Source organism: Austrofundulus limnaeus, unplaced genomic scaffold, assembly GCF_001266775.1.
Source record: "Austrofundulus limnaeus strain Quisiro unplaced genomic scaffold, Austrofundulus_limnaeus-1.0 Scaffold9, whole genome shotgun sequence".
In the NCBI taxonomy this organism is placed as follows: Eukaryota; Metazoa; Chordata; class Actinopteri; order Cyprinodontiformes; family Rivulidae; genus Austrofundulus; species Austrofundulus limnaeus.
This window is the reverse complement of record NW_013952411.1, coordinates 2,835,445-2,848,218: the sequence shown is the minus strand read 5'-3', so window position 1 is coordinate 2,848,218 and position 12,774 is coordinate 2,835,445. Positions and strand designations below refer to the sequence as shown.

General features: G+C 40.0%; 2 protein-coding genes across 3 annotated transcripts in view; both read left to right on the top strand.

Moving 5' to 3' along the window:
• The window catches only part of rlbp1a (retinaldehyde binding protein 1a), a 5,872-nt gene extending 1,255 nt beyond the window's left edge, over nucleotides 1-4,617 (top strand). Inside the window, exons 2-8 of one of the 2 annotated variants that reach the window (XM_014001523.1) lie at nucleotides 279-304; nucleotides 588-716; nucleotides 817-1,021; nucleotides 2,213-2,391; nucleotides 3,278-3,436; nucleotides 3,518-3,628; nucleotides 3,715-4,617. In XM_014001523.1, coding sequence (XP_013856977.1) covers nucleotides 296-304; nucleotides 588-716; nucleotides 817-1,021; nucleotides 2,213-2,391; nucleotides 3,278-3,436; nucleotides 3,518-3,628; nucleotides 3,715-3,861 — 939 coding nt within the window. In that variant the 5' untranslated portion in view covers nucleotides 279-295 and the 3' untranslated portion in view covers nucleotides 3,862-4,617. Of the gene's footprint in view, nucleotides 1-278; nucleotides 305-575; nucleotides 717-816; nucleotides 1,022-2,212; nucleotides 2,392-3,277; nucleotides 3,437-3,517; nucleotides 3,629-3,714 lie in introns of those variants that run through there. The other variant, XM_014001522.1, reaches the window with a different exon arrangement.
• Nucleotides 4,618-7,676: 3,059 nt separating this feature from the next.
• Nucleotides 7,677-9,120, top strand: gjd6 (gap junction protein delta 6; the record flags this gene model as incomplete). The annotated part of the gene is given in 1 exon segment (XM_014001139.1): nucleotides 7,677-9,120. A coding segment is annotated over 1 exon segment (1,191 nt). The 3' UTR covers nucleotides 8,928-9,120.
• Nucleotides 9,121-12,774: the final 3,654 nt, after the last annotated feature.

The window sequence follows — 12,774 nt, the reverse complement described above, 5'->3', positions numbered from 1 at the left end:
TGGTCTTAAATAACTCACTGCAATGTTTCAAATATAAAATTAATTGATGAAAAGTGAAGACTGAGACAGAAGAATTGGCAAGAAATAACTTGTTTTTTCATACACTATAGCTACTTATCAAGTGGTTTATTAAGAGCTTGCATTATTACCAATAATGGGTTCTTTTCCAGTGCCACCTTTTATTGTGGAGCAGTGCTGACCTTTTTGCTGTGTGCTCTGTTGTGTTTTTGCTCATTCTTTTTTTTCTTATTTTCTTATTTTTCTTTTCTTTTTCACAGTTGGTGAAGCTTCAACAATGGCTGCAGTAAGTTTGATTCTTTTCAAAATATTATAGAAAATACTTTATTAACACTTGATTGTTGCTGATGCTGTTCAGCTTTTAAAAACAAGTCGGGATGAAAATCCTTCATTTACGGAGATCAGACAGTCAGATGACGCAGCTTCATGCTGACATTGAGAATAAAGGGACTTTTTCTAGTTGTGTGCAACAGATAATTCAGATGTTGTGCCTCAAACATGTGTTTCAACCTAAAACAACAGGAAAGCCTGACTAACCTAACAATGATTGTTTCTTCATGTTTCTGCAGAYGGGAACTTTCCGTCTGGTTTCAGAGGAAGAGCAGGCGATGAGGTCGAAGCTGGAGCACCTGACAGTGAAGGATCACGGGCCGGTGTTTGGCCCGTGCCACAAACTGCCCGGCCACACTGCGCAGAAGGTGAAAGACCACAGATCAGAAGTTTTAAGCAGTCATTTGTTTCGTTTGGCTCCTGCAGACGTTGTCAGTTTTTGACGGCGTGTATATTTGAGTCCTGCAGGCGAAGGACGAGCTGAATGAGACGGACGAACGGCGGGCGTCGTCGCTGAAGGACCTTCGGGCCACGATGAAGGAGAGGGCAGCAGAGGGAGACGATTTGGCCAAACTGGTGCAGCAGCGCTTCGGGGACAGACCGGACTCTCTGCTCCTGCGTTTCCTCAGAGCTCGCAAATTTGAAGTGGTCAGAGCTCACGAGCTCATGAAAGGTGAGCGGCAGAACCTGTAAGTCTGCATGACTTTACTAAAAAAGTTTTTTATTTCAGCTTAAAGCAGTGGTTCACACTTTTCAGCTTTTGACCCATAAAATGCCAGCAGCAGAGACTTGAGCCCAGCAGTTGTCGGTTCATATACATTGTTTTCACGTCAAATAAACAAGTGCATTGTAACATTATTTATCACACTATTTTTGTTCATTTTAAGTACACTAATGTTATTTTCATTTTTATTTTTTTGTAACAACAATGGCAAAAAATGTTTTTGTTGTCATTTTTTAGTGCAATTAATTCAGAAAGTATTTTCAGGACCCCACTTTGATGTTTCAGGACCCCACTGTGGGTCCCGACCCCAACTTTGAGAACGACGAGTTTTTACCTCTGTTATTTCAGCAACCTTGTGCTTTGCTTCAGTTTTTGCAAACATTTCCTAACATTGTCAGTAATTAAGGATGAGCTCTTTGTTGTTTCCGGGTGCTTCCTGTTCAGACAGAGAGCCATGTGTTCATTAATTGGGAGCTCTGAAATGCCTCAGAGTTTCCCTCTGATAAAGCTCCTCTTTGTGTCCAAATTGGACAAGAAGCTTATTCSCCCGTGTTGTGATGAGAACCTCACCAAACCAGAGCTGAGGGCTGATTGAAAACCAGTTTGATTTGACACCATGTGACACACTTATTGTTGGAACTGCCTGCTCAGCTCTGGGAAAACACACGTTATTGAACACGTTATCATTTTCCACTGGTCATCTCTATGATAGTATAGAGCAACATTCYTAATTTCTAATTAATCACTAGCAGAATCTTTTAAATTGAATTAAATCGTAGTTTCAAAGTAAGTGTGAATTTTGACCAGTTTATTTCCATAAACTTTGCCAAAGGAGCAGAGCAGAGGAACGCAAACTTGCCTCAGCTTTATTAATAGACAAATAACAAAGAGGGAGGATTACTCACATAAATGTATTTAAAAAGGATGATTTGTTTACGTAAAGCAGGACTGTGTGGTAAACTTGTGTACTGCTGTGATACATGTGTCGGACTTCTTTTAACGCTGGCTAGTTGGTGCCTCAGTGTGATGAGGCCCAGACAAAACCTCGCTAACCTGCAGCGACTCTTCATGCTCTGGAGAACAGATGGTGTCAGTTACTCTTTAGTTTCAACATATTCTTTTTTATTTTTATTTTTTTAGGTTATGTGCGCTTCAGGAGGGAGTACCCTGAGCTGTTTGAGAACCTGACCCCCGAGGCCGTCCGCAGCACCATCGAGGCGGGGTACCCTGTAGTCCTGCCGACCAGGGACAGGTTTGGGCGTGTGGTCCTGCTCTTCAACATCAACAACTGGGACCTGGAGGAGATCACGTTTGATGAGGTAGCTGTAAAAGCAGGAATAAAACTGAACCTTTAAAGACCTTTAAGCAAAACCTTTATGTGTTATTTATAAAAATGCAGCAACACAGTTCAGGTTTTGAGCCGTCCTTTATTTAGMTATTCTTCCAAGAAACTGGATTGACTTGTAACCTTTTTGAGTATACATTTTCAGGTTCTCTGAAGACCTTTCCAAGTTTTTATAATATTTATTTATTTAGTTGGATTTTGGCTGGTTTTACTTTTGTTTTCAGTCCAGTGTTTTTTTTTTTTTTTTTTGCTGCGTAGCTCTGACCTCTGAATCAGTCTGGCATAACAAAACTCCTAAATTCAAAGGATTAATCATTGTGGTGTGTCGACACATAAATTATGGAAGTTAAAATAGGATTTTAGGCACTTTGTCTCAAAGACATTTGTTCTATGTTATTTTAGGTCATCCTATAACATTTTATAGCAGTTTGATACATAAAAACAGTATTTTGGCAGCAACAAAAATCTCTAAGCTGAATATTTGGCTCACATTTGGTGATGAACTGAAGGATAATGCGACTTTGTTGCATTTCCCCTTATTTCCTAAAGGCACTAAAATTTGTTTAAAATTGCTTTTCAGGCCTGTAGTCTTTAGTTTTCTACTTGTGCTTGTTCCTTTTTAAAGACATGTTTATCAGAGCATGCAACACAATTTGCTGTCATGGTCAGGGGACTGGAAATGTGAAGAAATATCTACAAAGAAAAACTAATAAAAACTTTTAAAGTTCTTCAGAAAGAATGGAGAACTACTGATCAAGACCACGTTTACAGGATTACAGCAAAATCTGACAAACTAAGAAGAAGTCGGGAGTTGGTTTCAAACTTTTGCACAGTATTTTRTGTTTCTGCATTTCAAACAGGTCCTAAGAGCGTACTGTGTGATCCTGGAGAAGCTGCTTGAAAGCGAGGAGACTCAGATCAATGGTTTTGTCCTGATTGAGAATTTTAAAGGCTTCACCATGCAGCAYGCTTCAGGAATAAAGACAGCTGAGCTCAAAAAGATGGTGGACATGCTGCAGGTCAGGGCAGACAAAAAAAATTACACTTTATTTTAAAGCGTAGCCTCATAACTATTCATATATTTTCCCGTGTGTCTCCAGGATTCTTTTCCTGCTCGTTTCAAAGCAGTTCATGTTATTCACCAGCCCTGGTACTTCACCACCACCTACAACGTGGTCAAACCCTTCATGAAGGCCAAACTACTGGAGAGAGTGCGCACACAAAAACTGATTTTACCTATTTCAGATTCAGTTCTGTCCAATCAAATGCAATCATCTTTACTCTGAACTTGTTCCAGGTCTTTGTACACGGGGATGAGCTGGAAAGCTACTTCAAGGAGTTTGATGTGGACATCCTGCCGTCAGACTTTGATGGTAAAGCTCCGGTAGCTGACTATCAAGCCATCGCCACCCAGCTTTTTGGCTCTGAAGATACTGCTCTCTGAACAAAAAAAAAAAAAAGAAAAGAAAAGAAAAACGCTGTTTTATTTTCAATCCTGGAGGAGCAGCCTCATCCCGAGACGCTTTGCGGTCAGATTAAATGTGTGGACTACCTTGAAGGCTAGGTTTCTATTCAATTTTATTTTTATGCAGACATTTTAGAGCAAAGAAGTTTACGATGAATATGATAGAAATGTGTATGAATAATGAAATGGAAACAAACAAAAATGTGTTTATTTGTCACGTGAGAACAGTTGAGAGTTAACAGTTGTTACTAATGTTGTCTGTCTGTGTGTGAGTGGAGGAAGAACAAGAAAGTTGCTGATGTGAGAATCTGAACAAAAACCACAATAACTTCAGKTTTTTTTKKTTSWTTTTTTGCCTTAAAAAYTTATAGGAACAGTCATGCAATCTGTAATGTGAAACAGGGGAATGCAGAAGTTGCTGTGTTGCAGGTTTTTCTCCTGTTTTTCTGTCTTAAGGTAGAATTTTTAAACAGAACTGGGTGTAAACCTGCCTCCTGTGTTTGGAGCAGGAGCCTTTTAAAGTGAAATGTTTCTGTTCCTCAGATGGCTTTTTTCAAACCTATCATGTGAGATTTGACACCGAGGATGCCTTGTGTGCCATAAACATCTGTTCTGCCTGTTTGCACTGGTTAGAAGCATTTTTGTTCTTGTTGTGTCTTCAATTCTACATGAATTGTTGCCCTCATTGTTTGTCTTTTAACCTGAAAGTAGCCATTAAACCAGACTTTACATCATTTTCAGCTTCTTCTGCTTGTTTAAGTTAGTCGGGACGTATTACTACGTAAACCTTTAACACATCTCAAACTGAACTGAAACGAATTTGTACATCCCGCCAATACATTTCGGCTTGAGCTGCATCAATGCTTTAAATCAGAGCACGTTGTCGGTCAGGTTTGCCTCAGCATTTTAGTCATAGGAGCAGAAGATGAGTCGTTTTATTTTCCTGGTAATCTGTAACACTGAGAACTTGTCAGGCATATTTTGCGGTTCCACACGTTTAATAAGACACAACTGGACTTCCTCGGGGAGCTGAAACCTGAAGCTTTCTTACAGAATCACCAAATGATTTAAATAGGAAATAAAAAGTAAGTAAGTAAGTAAAAGTTTATTTATAAAGCGCCTTTCACAGAAAAGGGTTTCACAAGGTGCTGTACATCCATTACCAGAAAGAAAAAGCAAAAATATCATAAAATATCACAAAAGCTGTACAAATTATACATTAAATACAGTTCAATATACAATTTAATAGTACAGAAGTTCAATTTATCTCTCACCCTTATAGGTGGAGGGGATGGATACTAGACCAGAATAACACACATGATTGTTCGTCAGGGCTTATAAACTCAAGTTGTGAGGTGTTGAATATATTCATTTGAATGCTTGAGTGAAAATGTGTGTTTTTAGTTGTTTTTTAAAGGAGTCAGTGTTATCAACAGATCTTAGATAGGGCGGAAGGGCGTTCCACAGTCTGGGMGCCATTRAGGAAAAGGCACAGTCACCACGGGTCTTGAAGCGARTACRGGGGACCAMRAGAAGATTSTGGTCTTGTGAGCRCAAGYTGYGTCTGGGGTTATAAGGTGAGAGAAGACCGGAGATGTACTGAATGTACGAAACATGAGGGCTCTACAGCAAGTGATAAAAACTTACAGACACTGGATGGATCAGGATAATATCTATTGTTTCCAAATGCACTGAAATAAAGTTAACTGATGCATTAGAAAATAGGTTGTATTCATAAAAGCTGGATTTTTACTGGCTCCCACTAATTTCAATAAAATCAAGATCTTAGGAAACATCTTTTCCACACATTTTTAATTCTCTATAAATAGGCAGGATGTGATCATTAAAATGTAATTAACACTTGAGTTGGTATGAGCTGTTTGCTCATCCTGAAATAGCAAACAGGAAGTCTCTAATGGTGCTTTGGAAGTCTAAAATAAAGTGTAAACAGCAAAGCTTAGTTGGTACTGGAGATTTAAAAAAAAGACACAATCACACCATCTCAGGACTGTTTCTAATACTTTAGGAGGATTTTTATTTCATATCTCAATAAGGACTCAGATTTTGGCAGGTGAGAAATGTATTGAACATTGGAACATTAATTAACCTTTACATGGTTGGTAGTGTTGTAAACCAAATCTCTTCTCTGAAAATCACTACTTCTGTCTTTTAGTTACACCTTTCTGACTCCAAGCAGATATATTTTATTTATTTTTGTTTTGAATTTTTTATACTCCCCATATAATCCCCATTAGGGAAATTAGTTATCTGCCGTTTTCCAGCTGCTCGCGTGGAGCTTCGTTAAACTCTGAAGCATTCAGCATCGCCTTCCGTTGTAACACAATATTAGTAACATTCTGTGTTTGTCTCTTTTATGTCYTCACTAATCCCAGCTAAATGAGGCAGATGGCTGCCCACACTCAGCCTGATTCTTTCAGTGGCTTCCTCCCATTAAAACTGAGTTTTTTTCTTTCCACTGTCGCCAGTGTGCTGCTCAGGATGGGAGAGTGCAACAAAGTGAAGGTTCAACAYAATCTGCTGACTTTCTGAGAAACAAATGTTTTACTAACTGGCATTTTATTATTTATGTGAAAGTTTTTGTGTACTTTCCTAAGAYAAATTTTATAGGGAAGCAGAGAGCAGATGGTTTTCTCCAGATAGAGAGTTTATTTTCTGACAATATACTTTGAGTATGAGCTGTTTTTCAACACGAGTCAATCTTAGTTCAAAACCTTTACAAGAAAAGTGGCGTTCGATGTGCATTCCTTCAAATGATGCTGGTTCTTCTAATTCTATTTAAGTCAATGTTATTTAACATGTGTAATGTTTTCAACTTYGCATTCAGCAGGTGAAAAGTTCAGATAAACCTGACCTTTTCTTTCTTCAGGTTCTCACCCTTTTGCTTTTACCTCTTCTGTTTATTGGCAGTTTCACACGGATGTGAGTTTTTCACATCTTCTTTAAAGCTCATGCATGTTACTCATTTAGTTTCCCCGTGCAGTTACTCCACTGATGAGGCACGTATCTCCGGGGGAAGTATTTGAAGTAAGTGAAGCGGTTGCTGAGTATTTTATCTAGAGGGACGCAATGGTTTGAGCCCAGCAGAGCTTTCAGGGAGCTTTTTTTAAAACACAGATAACACTGGCAAGAGGCTTGAGACAAGTGGGSAAAACAGTCTACGAAAGAGAAAACCTTGCCAGACACCAGACCGACTCAAGACAGTGCTGCTCTTCTTTCTTTTGTACAGGTTAAAAAGATTTTACCGACTTCTTGCTCAAATGTTTATGGGGTGAGAGTTGTCCAGAACCTGTCTGTGGTTTTTCACTTCTGGTTCTTGTAATGATGCATCTAACCATTCAAGAACGAGTCCTCAGCTTTCAGAGGACTAATCTGTGAAGAATGCTTTATCACTGTGCACTATCAGCAGCTCCATTTATAAAGTAAGGGGGATGTCTCTTGGTTTTTAAAAAGCATCCTCAGTACAAAAGAGGCTTGAGTGTGCCAAGTGACTCATGTAAAGTGACCATCCGTCTCTGTGTAAAACTGATGGCTTTCTTGCACCAAATCACCACCTTCAAGGCAGTCGGCAAGGCYGGCAAATATTCTGCAACAAAAGAAGCTTCCTGCAGGTTTTTTAAAGAGGATCACTGCTCTGAAAAACTTTTACAGAAACAACAAATGTGACAAGGAAGAAGAGGTTTTATTGACCAGGTGGACTTKTAGGGCACAGACCTTTCTACGAGGTATCGCAAGTGGAACGAGCCAGAGTTCAGAAGTATAAGTAGTTTCGAAGCGAGCTGCTCTTTTTCAGGCAGTGATTCCACCCTCAAGTCGGCTGGCAGCCGCAGGCCACCATGACGGAGTGGACTCTGCTCAAACGCCTCCTGGACGCCGTCCACCATCACTCCACCATGATCGGACGCCTGTGGCTCACCGTCATGGTCATATTTCGGCTGCTTGTCGTGGCTGTGGCGACCGAGGAYGTGTACGCCGACGAGCAGGAGATGTTCGTCTGCAACACGCTGCAGCCGGGATGTTCCACGGTGTGCTACGACGCGTTTGCGCCCATCTCCCAGCCTCGCTTCTGGGTCTTCCACATCATAAGCGTCTCCACGCCGTCCCTCTGCTTCATCATTTACACGTGGCACAACCTGTCCAAGCAGCCGCACAGCACCGCTCACAGGTCGGCCAAAGGAACGGAGAAMGTCCACGAGGTGGAAGGCCCCAACGCCGGGCGAAGCGGCAGACAGGAAGCCTACGATCTCAGCTGCGACTCGGACAGCTGCTCGATTCGCTCTCACAAGCATCTTGGTCACAGCTTAGGCGATGTGATGGAGGGAATCACCGCCCAGAGCTTCCAGAAAGGACAACCCCAAAACACAGAGCCCTTGACTCAAACTCAAGCTTGCACCATCAGGGAGGACAGCGCTGTGGTGTCCGGCGGAGTTCTGTCCAAATGTTATGTCTTCCACGTATGTTTGCGTGCCGTCTTGGAGGTCGGCTTCGTTGTGGCCCAGTGGAAGCTGTTCGGCTTCAAGGTGCCGGTCCATTTCCTCTGTACCTCTTCCCCTTGCAGCCAGCCAGTGGACTGCTAYGTGTCCCGGCCCACGGAGAAGACCATCTTCCTGCTCTTCATGTTCTGTGTCGGGGTTTTCTGCATCCTGCTCAACCTGCTTGAACTCAACCACCTGGGCTGGAAGAAGATCCGTCAGGCCATGAAGCTCAGGCAGCGAGCAGCCTGGAGGAGCTGTCCAGGTATGCACAGAACGTACCAACCCTTCCCGTCCGACAGCCCCTCCCTCATGTCTTCTTTTGGCTTTAGGGAAGTGACCGGCACCACCTCCTTGCCGAGTCTGGACCTGATGGTGGGTCGCCAGYCCGACTGGACCTGTGCAGCAAATTCTGTTGGTGTGAAGGGGTTTGGTGAGGTTGGAGAGCTTAAACTGGGGAAACCAAAGATACACAACTCGCAGAAAAGAGAGAGGCCGCTTTTAAAGAAGGAGATCGGAGGATCTAAACAGAGAAGTGCTGAAGTCTGGATATAGAGTGAAACAAAAGGTCTCACTAACTTTATTGTGTTAAAAGTTAGTAAAGAAAAAACAGTACTATGATATGGTGTCAGACATGTCTGTTAAACTGTGTTCAGTAACTTACATCTCTTCTTATGTTCACATTACTGTTTTAAAACAATCAAACATTAACAGCCTCATTTCAGCATTTATCAGGATAAAAAATGTAGCTTTTCAGACATTTGCTCCTTTTATAGTTTTCATTTCTGATATGTTCACTCATTACATCTTTGGTTCTGAGCTTCTATCTTTACTGCTCTTTTGAGGTTTATCCACAGATCTTCGATTATTTGTGTCAAAGAGCTGTGAGGATTGTAAAAATCCTCAGCTTATTCTCCTTGAGGAAGTCAGCTATTTGCTTTAAGATGTGTTTGGGATCTTAATCTTGTACTCTGATATGTTTAATACGATTTGCAGGTGTTTCCTGTGTCACTGTCAGCTAAAACCCTAAAAGATTGAAGTTTTCTGTGGGAGTTTATTTTTAAATTTTAGACAAAAAATCATACACTTTGTTTATCCTTGGAATAAGAAAAAATAAACATATATTTTCCCACTTTATCAGCATGTCAGCAAGTTTGTTTGAGCTAGGTATGTTTTTATGTTACTTTTTGATGCTGAGCTATTTTCTTTTTTTAGTTTTCATAACTTTTCTATAAGCATTTTGTGGCCTTTCAAACAGCTCGTGAAATATTCTCTCTTCTGTCTTCCTAAAACCTCCTCCTTCAAGGACATCCAGTGCTTTTAGCTTCAGAGTTCAGGACAGCTGGCTGAGATTACTGGGACGAGGAACACACATGATAACGGCACCGTCTCAGTTCAAACACTGATTAGGAACAGAGCACAGCTCTAAAAGCTCAACTGATGCGTGAGTCAAAGTCAGTTTTTGAGAGCTGATATCTATTTTCATTTCTAAAATTTGACTTGAGATGTTATCCACTGTGAAAACTTAAAAATATTGTTACTCTTATTGTGCTTAAAATGCAAACAGTGTTCATGTCTGAAAAATCGCTGGCATTATTTCATAAAACATATTTATTTATTGATTTATTCAAAATCTTGTTCATGAAATAATAAAAAACTGAAGCTCTTAAAAGGAAAATCATTTTGTTTCACTAATAAGTCAGTGATGATTTCATTTTCATATTATCAATTTACAACATTGATCTAAAACATACTGTGTAAATTGTGCTACTGAGAAAAAAAAACCTTGACATGCAGACAGTTTCCTCTGCCTGGGACTGGGCTCTAAAATGAATTAACTGAGACAAAATAAATGGATGTAAAACATGAGTAATGGGTCGTTTGTATCATCAGACTAATAAAGTTGAGAGGTGCTTCATTAATTGTTCTGTGACAAGGTTTGTAGCTGAAATGTAAAATTAATTTCTCAAATTTGCTGTGTGATGCTGTAATAACTGAGTGAACTATTTCAACACATTAGTCATTATCCAGTTTTATAATCTACTGACTTTTTTGTGTTAGAATGGAAATTAATTGGACTGTATGCAGTTGAACTGAAACCTGAGTCTGACTGTTTAGACTGAGCAGGATTGTGTGTAATTCAACGTCAAACAGACAAGGTTTCTTTATTGTATGGTGTGTGATTTGTGCACCATCAGAGGGCAGTGCAGGCCTGCAGAGGAGAAACAAGATGTCTGACTTCTGTCAGCAGGAGGCAGACTAACCGCTGGTGTTCATGTTACTGATGTGCAGAGAAATAAGGGAGAATTAAAACGTCAAGATAATGGTTGCAAATCATTTTTGTTTAAAAATTTCATTAGCTTTCTAGCTTTAAACTCAGAATAGAAAATGAAGTAAATGAAGTGAACAAGAACATCCATCATCCCTTTAAAAAGGGAAGTTGAGATTCTGAAGTCCAAACGTTTAATGGTGGACGTGTTAGGACACTGAAGAACTTTGGGTTCACTGTGAAGCTAAAACTTTCACTTGAGACAACCTCCTGTTTGCCTCCTCCTTCAGTTTTCTTGTCCTGCCTTTGCTCACACATTTTATGGAGCATTCAGGAGAACAAAAGTCATCTGCTGTCCATCTGGCTACTGTGCTGGACCCCCACTCATTCCTCGGCTCCCCTAAACACCTGCGGACAATTCCTTCTTTCTCCCTCCTCGCTGCCTTACATCACCATTCCAGGGCCGTGTAGGATCCGGTGTCAGTGCCCCAGAAAGACCCCCGCTCTCTGAAACAGGCAGGAGTGGGCTGTGGGGGGTGGTTCTCACAGACACATGAAAGTACGCAGAGCTTATCAGGTGCTGCACACGGAAAGTTTTAAGATCGGGATGAATAAAATTTCACTTTGCTCCCAAAATACTATGAAATACTTTAAATTCTTAACTTTTTTATATATATTTCAACAAGAAAATGATTCAAACCCTCATGGCAGCATTTCTTGTGAAGAACTGTCTTGATTTCACATTTCAGTGCACCTGGTGAGACCTTATAGAAACTTGTTTGTGGTTTTGCATCTGCTCTGGCTTGTGTTTGTCATATCCAGATTGCACCATGTTTCAAAAAGTCCAGATTTTTCTGACCACTGCTTTGTGCACATTCATTTAAACAACAACAACAACAGAGAAGCTTTCCTGCTTTTCAAATGTACATACTTTACCATCCAGGGATCTCAAGGACAAACAGCACAAACACAACTCAAAACAGTGCAAAGTGAGAACAGACTTACAGGAAGTTTATTATTTTTCTTTTGTGAATATATAGCTGACAAATCAGTACATTATATTACTATTATTAGTATCACCACCTAATTTGTTCCTGTTACATACAGTATGTCTGAAGTGAAACCCCTAGATCAATGCATTGCAACAAGACCCTCAGAGAGTTTATGGGTGAAAACATGAGGGAACATTACATTTCACTCCTCAAATGAGACAGTTTAATCATATATGTTCCTTCAAACATCAGCATGCCATAATGAAATGAGAAACAGTAACAAATTGATCCACTCCATGAACTTCATTGCTCCAAAAGGTGAGTCAACAACTTCAAAGTTCTGTCATGATTCAACATCTCTTCATCTGTCTGCATCTCGTTGAGTAAAGATGGGTTTTAATAAAAGTTTTCACCCATCTTTGCCGACATAATGTGGGAACTATCGTATTCTGTTAGTTTTCATACGATGGGCGACATAATGTGCAAAACAATGTTTTTGTGAAAATTCAAATTTGTGTCACATTTTATTTTACAGGCATTCCTTTAAGTCCTGTCGACAGCAACGTGTCAACAGAACACCTGAGGAATGGAGGTGGGGGTAGTTTAGAAAGGAAGGTCACCAAACTATGAGTTTATTAACTGACTCCGAGCAAGGAAACTCTGAATGTTTAACTTCAGAACAGATGATTTCACCATATATCAACTCTGAGTATCTCCACACTGAGTAAGGCTCATTCACAAGTGCAATCAAAAGCCAACATTATTGCAGTGTTTTACCCTGATTTACCATGGCTGCTGCAGAAAAAAAAAAGATTTAGGCTGTTTTTTTTTATTTGTATTTTTGCCAATTTTACTTAACACTTGGCAAGTTAATAAAGTGCAGTGCAGGTGGAACAGAAGTGTAATTAATATGTCATAACTAAATTCATGTAGCCTATTTTTGTCCCATAATAAAATTTTTACACATTTACACGATGAGCAAAGTAATTATACAGATCATATCTTTATTTCTCTAAAAATTCTGTTGTTCTTGAATGATTTGATGTTCTTGTTTTGTTTTCTTAACTAAGGTTTATTGTTGTTTAAATTTATACTTTAGGAAAAGGGGGCAGACATAAGATTTTGTTCTTCTCTCTGCTTC